Here is a 10230-nt window from a genome sequence, read left to right as displayed (position 1 = left end):
TAAATTTTAAACTAATACTGCCATTCAACACTTTATTAGTTAAATTTTATTAAACCAATTTGAACTTGACTAAAATAGAAGCCAATAATGCTCCAAAAGCCAGCTGTGCAAATCAGCATATAAACTTCATTACAAGATGCTGATAGAATCATACAATAATTATTGTGCATGTATATTAGGCCTAAATATTACCCCGTGTAACTCCAACAAGCATGCTCAGTCAACTTTCAAAGATATTTTTTTGGGGTTCTGGAGCAGCAAATTATGCGGAAGATTACGGATTTGGATCCTCTCCTAAGCCCAAGGAGAGGATTCTCCTGACCAAATATTCTGGGCTATTAGATTTTCATCCAACAATTATAATTATTATAACTTTAAAGATATCCTCTGTTTGTAACCGTTGAATAAAAATCCAACGACTCAAAATGCTCGGTCAGGAGGATCCTCTCCTTGGGCTCATGAGAAGATCCAAATCCGAAGATTACAGCTCAAAAACATGGTAATGGGGCATGGTAGTCTAATTCAAGATTGACAAAAAAATTCAAGATTGACTTACAGTAACAAGAATACGATTCTTTTCACAAGGACTGTTGATGTCTACGAAACTAGTCAGCAAATTTGTATTTTCTTTAATTAAAACTAACAAAATAATGAGATCAAGACTCAGTTTTTATATTTGATAAAATCAACGTAAAATTTAGTGAGATTAATACATACAGAATATCATTGATAGAATATTATCCTAGTTAGGACTGGATTTCAAAAACTTTAGAAGTTGCCGCCGGCCTCGTGTAACATGTTGGTTTAATGCACATTCACAATTCATATGTCCATGATGGAATATTTTCTTAGTTAGTTTCTTTGTTTCTACAAATATTCTAGTTTTGTAATATAGCTTTCTTACTTTTCAAGGAATCCTATTCCATTTCAGTTCTACAATCATACGTTTCTAAGAAGTACCTTACTTATGTCATCCTTACCGTAATTTTTTGTATGCAATGGTCATGCAGTTTGCACATCACGTTTGTGTATATATGCATATGGTTAATTTGCACTATTGAATCTGATTCTTTTTACAAAGACTGTTGACGTCTACTAAACTAGTCATCAAATTTGTATTTTTGTTAATAAAAATCAACTCATTAGAAATTTCGATAGGCTGCTTAACTAGGACAATTTTTATACCAGATAAGTTTGCGCCTCAAATTGATCAATAAGACCAAAATACAAGAAATATCATGTTCATATGAAAATACCTTATATGTATTAGGTAGGCGATCCGCAACCTTACTGTAACTTTTGTCCTCACATCGCGTAAATTTGTATGTACGCATATGGTTAATTTGTACAAAAAGCATTTTCACATGTTGCAAAAGGAGCACAAACTGAATCCAAAGTCTGCAGTGCACACTTTAAATTAAAAAAACCTTTCAACGATTCCTTGAGGTAGGTCAAGTTTATAGTCAATGTGAAACCTCCATTTCTCACTCCCTTCCAGCCAATCTTTTAATATATATATATATATACACACGCATTGGAGATGCACTATACTGCTATAAGTAACAACTCAAAACCCCACCAAGAGTGTTGGAAATTCTTATCCAGAACAAACAAAATATGGTGGCGGCTGAGTTCACCTCTGGTTTTGGTGGTTTTGGGAACAAGGAGATGAGGAGCTTTGGCTTTCAAGTTCTCCATGGCAGATGGTTCATGGTTTTTGCATCAATGCTTATCTTATCCATGTCCGGCGCGACGTACATGTTCGGCCTCTACTCAAATGAGGTCAAAATCTCTTTAGGCTATGATCAAACGACAGTCAATCTTCTAAGCTTCTTCAAGGACTTGGGAGGTAATGTCGGGATCATAGCCGGGCTCATCAACGAGGTAACAGGGCCATGGGTGGTGCTGTTAATCGGGGCGCTCATGAACTTTTTCGGGTACTTCATGATATGGATGGCGGTGACTGGTCGGACGTCGAAGCCTCGCGTGTGGCAGATGTGTTTGTACATCTGCATAGGTGCAAATTCACAGACGTTTTCAAACACGGGCGCGGTGGTGAGCTGTGTGAAGAATTTCCCGGAAAGTAGAGGTAGTGTTCTGGGGATTTTGAAGGGACTTGTTGGCCTGAGTGGTGCAATTATCACGCAGCTCTTCCATGCTTTCTATGGAAACGACTTAAAGTCTCTGATTTTGTTAATTGGTTGGCTTCCGGCTTCTGTTTCGATGGTGTTTCTTCCGATTATTCGGTTGATAAAGTACGTCAGACAATCGAATGAGCTCAAGGTTTTCTACAATCTTCTCTACATTACTCTCGGCCTAGCTGGATTTCTCATGGCTATAATTATTATACAGCACAAGCTGAATTTTTCAAGAACTGAGTACATCGGAAGTGCTTTAGTTGTGACTGTGTTACTCTGTCTACCCCTCGGCGTTGTTATATTCGAAGAATTGAAGATCCGAAAGAGTAAAATAAGAGCGTTGAACGATCAATCTGAGCTCAAAGTAGTAGCCGAGAATCCAGTTCCAGCTCCTCCTCCTCCTCCTCCTGTTGAAGTAGCCCTGCCACTTGCTGCAGAGTCCCCACAAACACAAAGCCAGCAGAAGCCAACTTCTTGCTGCTCCAGCCGGCCGAATAGAGGTGAGGACTACACCATACTGCAAGCAGTTTTCAGCGTCGACATGCTGATCTTGTTCCTTGCCACAAGCTGTGGTGTCGGTGGGACTTTAACCGCCATCGACAACTTGGGTCAGATTGGGAGCTCATTAGGTTACCCATCTGACAGCATAAGCACTTTTATATCTCTGGTGAGCATATGGAATTACCTCGGAAGAGTCACTTCCGGCTTCTCCTCGGAAGTGCTTTTGAAAAAATACAAGTTTCCTCGCCCCCTCATGCTCACTTTTGTGCTTCTCTTGTCATGTGCTGGCCATCTTCTCATAGCTTTTGGCGTCCCCAATTCTCTTTACTTTGCTTCGGTAATCATTGGGTTCTGTTTTGGGGCACAATGGCCATTGATTTTCGCCATCATATCGGAGATCTTTGGCCTCAAGTACTACGCTACTCTGATCAATGTTGGTGGTGCTGCTAGCCCTATTGGGGCTTACCTTCTCAATGTCAAAGTGGCCGGAAATTTATACGATGCGGAGGCCTTGAAGCAATTGAAGGCTTTGGGAAGGACTAGAAAAAAGGGGGAGGACTTACGTTGTGTGGGAGTGCAATGCTACAAATTGGCTTTCATTATAATGGCTGCAGTGGCATTTTTTGGGAGCCTTGTTTCTTTTATTTTGGTAATTAGGACTAGAAAATTTTACAAAAGTGATATTTACAAGAAGTTCAGAGAGGCAGCGGAGGTAACTGAATCGGATAATGTAGCTGCTGCTTCAGGTGGTTTGGTGCCTCCGAGAGAAATCGACTCCAAAGCTCCTGTGAATTCTGCAAATCCATCAACCTCCTAAGATGGTTAGGATAAAGCAATGAGATAGTTGACTAATAGCTCTATGCATGTATGAACGATTATTCAGATGGTATTCTTGTAGTTTCCAAGTCATTTGCAAAGGAATAATCTTACATCAATATGTTAGTAACATGCTTAGCTTAACAAATCTACAATTGAGATCATTTACACATTTCTAAGTGATAGAGTAATTAAATTTTTGCTAAATGGAATAGTTTTACAATTTGACTACCGTCTACCGCATAAAAGGACATGTTTCAACCGGTTTCTATGTAACTTGTTGGCTTTAAAATATAATGAAGGTCAGCATGTCATGAATTTGACTAACCTGAATAGATCAACTATCATTCTTACCAAAAATGGTATAATGCGTAATTTGATATGCATAAAATTTGTGTTCAAGCAGCATTAAAATTGCGATCCGTGGGGTGTTAGGTGTGTGATTTGCAAGCATATTGTGCATGGTATGCAAGCATATACCTAACATGCAAACAATTTGATATATAAAGAGTATCTTTAAGCTTTATTTGGGATTGTTTTTTAGAAGGTACTTTCATTTCAAATGAGCTGAAAATGGGTTTTAAAAATATTTTTTAGGGTTAATTTCAGTTTAGTACCCTTAAGTATTTTTGGTTTTCAATATTTAGTACATCAAGTTTTTTTAATTCCAAAGTGGTACCTGAAATCAAAATTTTGGAACAATTTCATACATTCATTAAGGTTGCTATTAAGTCAGTAGTACACTAGCCTATACCTCCTATTTTGTTAATTTAAGAATCTTTTCTTTCATAACAAAAGCTTTTCAAAAGCTACATGAATCCCAAATGATCATCCACAATATATGGTGTAGGTATGTACCAGCTTAAATTGTTGACTATGCCATTGGTCAATGTCTTACAGATCAATCTGAATTGTTTTGTTCCTTTCCTGCGTGGAGTCGTGTGGACCAAACCCAATCGTGTGGGCATACTAGATATGTACCACCACTTCAGTCATGGGGTATGAAAACTCAGCCTAGCTTTCCCAAACCTAATTTTGACACCTTTGTTTTATTCTTTGGGGTCGACATGTATTTGCCAATGCCACACCTTAGCTATAACAACATCTGCCCACCTTTGTTCTCTCATCCACCACCTCCGTATCTCCTTCAGATTCTGCAGAAACCTCCCAAACTTCGTCCCCTTTCCACGTTGGCAATAGTGTAGTGAAGTAGGACTAGAGTTTTTCTTTCCTATTTTCTTGGTTCAAGGACTCAAAATACCAGCTACCATTCAATTTATGGCAGCACTAGCACTCTTTCGGCAGAGCCACGTCTATCGTCATCTATCAATTTGTTTATGCGATGTAATAAGAAAGATAAATACAAAATTGTAAAGAAAGACGGTGATAAAGACAAAAAATTTCATAATTTGGCCGTCAAATGCCACAAAACCTAGAAAAGCACAAAATATGATGTGTAAGCGTGCAATTATACTTTTTGACGTTTGGGAAAAAAGTTGTGGTTATACATGTATGCTTGGAGACACAAGCAGGTGAGACTTTAAATTTTTAGGGTTTTGTCGGAGCTTTCTTTGTGCACGCTGCCAACCGGTGGTGTGTTTATATCAATGTATATATCACCATTTAATCTTATTGGGGCTTCAACTTTTCTTTGCCTCAAGTTCTTTGTGCTTACCCCACAACACCAATAATTTACAAGACAAAGAAAACAACTCACGATCGACCCCATTGCTGATTGCCCTCTTATGAGGGCTACCGGCCCAGATTAAAACACAATTTTGTTTATTAATTAATCAAGAAGGAATCATTATGTTTTTACTCAAAATTTCCCGTAAAAATTCACTAGAATAAAAAAACTGTTGAAAATATCAGCATTGTTGACAACGTTGGCTGATAATTGAATGCCCACAAATGGATTTTCAACATTACACACTAATGAAAATATTGGCAGTAGACTTTGGAATTGTAGGAATCACATTTTCAAAGTATATGTTGTAAATTTTGAATGTACAATTAATTGGTTTGATCGGAGCTGCTCTATAAATAGAGCGCTCTGTATGCCTGCAATAACATACAGAAGAACAGAAAGAAAGAAATCTCTTCCTTCATCTTTTATTTGTCATTCCCTTGAGCTATAGTTTTAGAGTGATATTTTACATCTGCTTTGCACCTGTTGATGCACAAAATCAACGAGGACTTTGGTACAACAGAAAGTGTCAGGTTTGTGACCTTCGCTTGGTTGCTTCGATCACTAGTGAAGATAAGTACGTAAATGAATAGGGACAGGGAAGCAAACACAAGATGTACGTGGTTCACCCAGATCGGTTACGTCCACGGAGTAGAAGAGTTCTCATTAATTGTGAAGGGTTTACACAAATACATAGGTTCAAGCTCTCATTTTGTGAGTTCTAGTGAATAGTTTAGTACAAAATGACATTAGAGATTATTGTGGGAGAATGATCCCTATTTATAGAAGAGAGTTTCTAGTTTTGTTCTAACATTGACACGTGTCGTGTTGTGATTGGCTTCTGATGCTGACACGTGTCGCACTGTGATTGGCTTCTGATGTCGACACGTGTCGCATTGTGATTGGCCTCCTGGTTGAAGGGAAGCTCTTCTGGGTCCTTGATGGTATAACGTTGACCGGTGCTCAATAGTTTCGGGATTGGTCAAGTATGGTACAAACAGTGCTCCCCTAAGTTCCCGAGTGAGGGAAGCTCATCGGTTGGGGACTTGCAAGATCCAAGCCATTGAGTAATCACGAAACTTCTAAGTACTGAAGTGTGGTATCATTTTCACGTGCCTTATCTGTCTCATATGTAGATGTGGCATCTTCTCTGGAAGTACTTTTCCTCCATCCATGGGTGGTATCTTTAACCGATGAAGATGCACAAGGTAATGTATCAATTTCACTTGAAGCTTACTTGTAGTTTCGGGCTTGGTCAAGTGCGATACAAACCCTATAGTAAGAGTCCCCCAAGTCGCCGAGCTAGGAGATCTGCCGAAAGAGGTGACAGACAAGGTAAGCAGTCAAACTTCCAAGCAAGCAACCCAGGATCGGAGGTTCGACTTCGGCTTCCGGTTGATTGTTCTCCTTCTCCTTGTCTCTCATTCAGCTGCCAGGATAAGGAGAAGCAAATGGAGAAGAGATGATATGAGATACTTTTGCTTTTGAAGAAGTAACTTTCCACAGGCTTATTCTTGAACTGTGCTGGAGGGTTTTCTGGTTCCCTTCAGAGTATAAGGCCGACTCAAGAATTTGAGGGTCAAAACAAGTCCATCAAATCTAGAATACGTTCGACCTTGATGATATGTGATACTTTTGCTGTTGACAGAATAGTGAATGTGGTATGGAAAGGTGTCGTGCTGTAGTGATCTGTTTCAACTCACCGTTGAACCTTCTGCTTCAATCTTTTGCATGGCAGAAGTGGTGTGCAACCTTTGCATTTAAATGGTCATTCAGAACATTCCTTCATAGTGACTCATCCACGCTTGGCAGCTTCAGTGTAAAGAGCCAATATCTGATCAACTGTCATGAGGTATGTGCCGATGGAATTCATGACCTTGACATCGGTTGAGGATGAGTTCTCGAGAGCAATGCTAAGTAAGCAACCAGGCAAAGGTCTCAGGTAGTCAGTTCCAGATTGGAGGTTTGATTTCAGGTTCCGACTGACTGCTCTCTTTCTCTTTGTCCTGCATGTGTGGACAAGGACGAAGACAAGGACAGGGAGAAAGCATGATATGGGATACTCTTGCTTTCGACCCTGATGATATGAGATACTCTTGTTCTTGGTGTGGCTTATTTGCTGAGGTATTATCGGGGGGAAATAAAGCTGAGTATTTCGAGAGGTTATGTTGAAGGTGCATTCTCGAATGCGAGAAAGGGTTGAGCATTTTTGCAGGTTTGCCTGTCCGTTGAGGAGGGAGGTCGATGTATATAGGGATTTCCCAATAACAAGTAGTAATGCTATTCCTTTACCCTTCTTGGTCACAGCAATGTAGTGGGAGCTGCCAGCTTCACGTGTTTTAACTTTGTCAGAGCACTTTGAAAAAGTGGTATGTGGTATCTGGAAAGCTGATGTTGCGTGTGAAGATTACAGACAAGCCTTATCTAAGGAAATCTCGCTCTCGAAGTTCTGAGAGCTGTGCCTCTTCGGTTTTCGAACAAGCAATCCTGTTGGGGATCTGGCTCTCGAGATTCGGAAAGCGGTGCCGCTTCGGTTTTTGAGAAAGTAATTATGTTGAGAGTCTTTTCTCGAATGTGAGTAAAGGTTGGACGTTCTTGCTAGCCTGTCTTGCCACGGAACATGGAGGTCGACACACATAGGGACTTTCCAGTTGTCAAGCAGTGGTGCTGTTCCTTTACCCTTGTGGGTAATAGTAGGGTAGCTGGAACTTCGAAATTCTCGTGCCTAAACTTTGTTAAAGATCTTTGGCAAAGTTATATGTGGTACCCGAGGAGTTGATGGTGCGTGTGGAAAGTGGTGATTGAACAGTAAGATTCACGTGCTTTCTACTTCACCATAAATCTTTGACAGATTGCCCGTAATTTCCGCAAAGCTGAGTGTGCATGTGACAGGTGCTGACGAGGCTGAAAAAGCAGGTGCTTCTTCGATTTCTGAGATCGGCCCTCGTGGTCTCTGAGCAGCTCAGTTTTCGAGAAAGCAAACGCCTCTTCGATTCCTGAAGCTTCGTCAAGTGCAGATTTTTATAGAGGTTGGCATTAAGTTCCACAGCACACTTGAATCTCCACCAGTAGAAGCTCCCTTCTTGCACTTCTAAGATCTTGATTTGTCCGACCTCTTCCCTCTTCAACACCTTTGAAAATGTCTGGCCCCTCCGACCGTCGTTTTGACTTGAACCTTGGAGAAGAGATAGCCACGCCTTCTCCAGACAACATATGGCGCCCATCCTTCATATCCCCTACTGGTTCTCTTACCGTTGGGGATTCTGTGATGAAGAATGATATGACCGCTGCGGTGGTGGCCAGGAACCTTCTCACTCCCAAAGATAATAGACTACTTTCCAAACGGTCTGATGAGTTGGCTGTTAAGGATTCTCTGGCTCTTAGTGTTCAGTGTGCAGGTTCTGTGTCTAATATGGCCCAACGCTTATTTGCTAGAACCCGCCAAGTTGAATCATTGGCTGCTGAAGTGATGAGTCTCAAACAGGAGATTAGAGGGCTCAAGCATGAGAATAAACAGTTGCACCGGCTCGCACATGACTATGCTACAAACATGAAGAGGAAGCTTGACCAGATGAAGGAATCTGATGGTCAGGTTTTACTTGATCATCAGCGGTTTGTGGGTTTGTTCCAAAGGCATTTATTGCCATCGTCTTCTGGGGCTGTACCGCGTAATGAAGCTCCAAATGATCAACCTCCGATGCCTTATCCTTCTGGGGTTCTGTCCAGTACTGAGGCTCCGGATAACCACCCTCCGGTGCTTTCTCTTTCTGGGGCTCTACTGACTGCTGAGACTTCCCCTGAGCAACCTTTGTGAAGGCTCCCTCTTGTTTGTTTATTTTGATTCATGTATATGTACATATTTGTAACTTATCGGAAATATCAATAAACAAGATTTGCTTCATTTCAACGTATTGTGTTAAATACACCAAGGCCTTCTTCACTAAATTCTTTGAATTTTTCCTTTTGTTGAAGCTTGTATGTTGAAACTTTGTGAGTGAAGCATGTAGGTTGAGGTAGTGCTCCCTTAATTTCCCGAGTGAGGAAAACTTCTCGTTTGGAGACTTGAAAAATCCAAGTCACTAAGTGGTCGTGAGACTTCCGTGTATCAAGGTGCAGTAGCATATGGTAGGAGTCCCCCAAGTCTCTAGTCGAGGGAGTTGACGAATGAGGCATTTTCTTTCTAAGTGGTAGCCCAAAACTCATTCTTCATATATATTTGTTATGAAAGTTGTTAGGCCCAAAGAAGAGGAGGCCTAGGCAATTTTTTTTTTTTGATTTTTTTTTTTGAATTTTCAAATTTCCGGATTTTTGAATTTTCGAATTTCCGAAAAAAAAAATAATAAAAAAAAAAAATATTTAAAAGCTTTGTAGGTGAAGCTTTGGTGTTGAAGCTTTGTAGGTGAAGCTTTGAGGTTGAAGCTTTGTTGGGCACCATGAATTGATTTTGCTTCACACTATCTTGATGAAGAGTGTGTGAAGCTTTTATATGTTTTGGTGTTGAAATTTTGTATTGTAGGTGAAGCTTTGGTGTTGAAGCTTTATAGGTGAAGCTTTGGTGTTGAAGCTTTATAGGTGAAGCTTTGGTATTAAAGCTTTATAGGTGAAGCTTTGGTGTTGAAGGGTTGAAGCTTTATAGGTGAAGCTTTTGGTGTTAAAGCTTTATAGGTGAAGCTTTGGGGTTGAAGCTTTATAGGTGAAGCTTTTGTTGGCACCATAAATTAATTTTGCTTCACACTATCTTGATGAAGATAGTGCGAAGCTTTTGAGATTGATATTTGTCCTCCATTGATGAAGCTTTTGTTGGCACCATAAATTGATCTTGCTTCACACTATCTTGATGAAGATAGTGCGAAGCTTTTGAGGATTGTAGTTGTGTTCCATTGATGAAGCTTTGTTGAATTTCCCAATTTCCAATTTCCCCTTTTTTTTTTTTTTTTTGGGAAAACTAGAAATTTGAAAATGTGGGAGAGACAACGTATACAAATTTTTCTTTCATACTGTTAAGCGAGAGATTGTGATGCAAGCCACATCTTGTAGTAGTCGAAGGTTTGGATGAACCATATAAATTGAATTTGCTTCGAACAGTCT

General features: G+C 40.1%; 1 protein-coding gene across 1 annotated transcript; it reads left to right on the top strand.

The window, feature by feature from the left end:
* The first annotated feature begins 1397 nt into the window (after positions 1–1397).
* On the top strand, positions 1398–3574 carry LOC103433098 (protein NUCLEAR FUSION DEFECTIVE 4-like). The gene has a single exon (XM_070809495.1). The coding sequence runs from the start codon at positions 1618–1620 to the stop codon at positions 3454–3456; it is 1839 nt and encodes a 612-aa protein (XP_070665596.1). The 5' UTR covers positions 1398–1617; the 3' UTR covers positions 3457–3574.
* The last annotated feature ends 6656 nt before the right edge of the window (positions 3575–10230 follow it).

The sequence above is a fragment of the Malus domestica genome, chromosome 12, assembly GCF_042453785.1.
Source record: "Malus domestica chromosome 12, GDT2T_hap1".
Lineage (NCBI taxonomy): Eukaryota > Viridiplantae > Streptophyta > Magnoliopsida > Rosales > Rosaceae > Malus > Malus domestica.
This window is presented reverse-complemented; position numbering and strand designations above follow the sequence as displayed.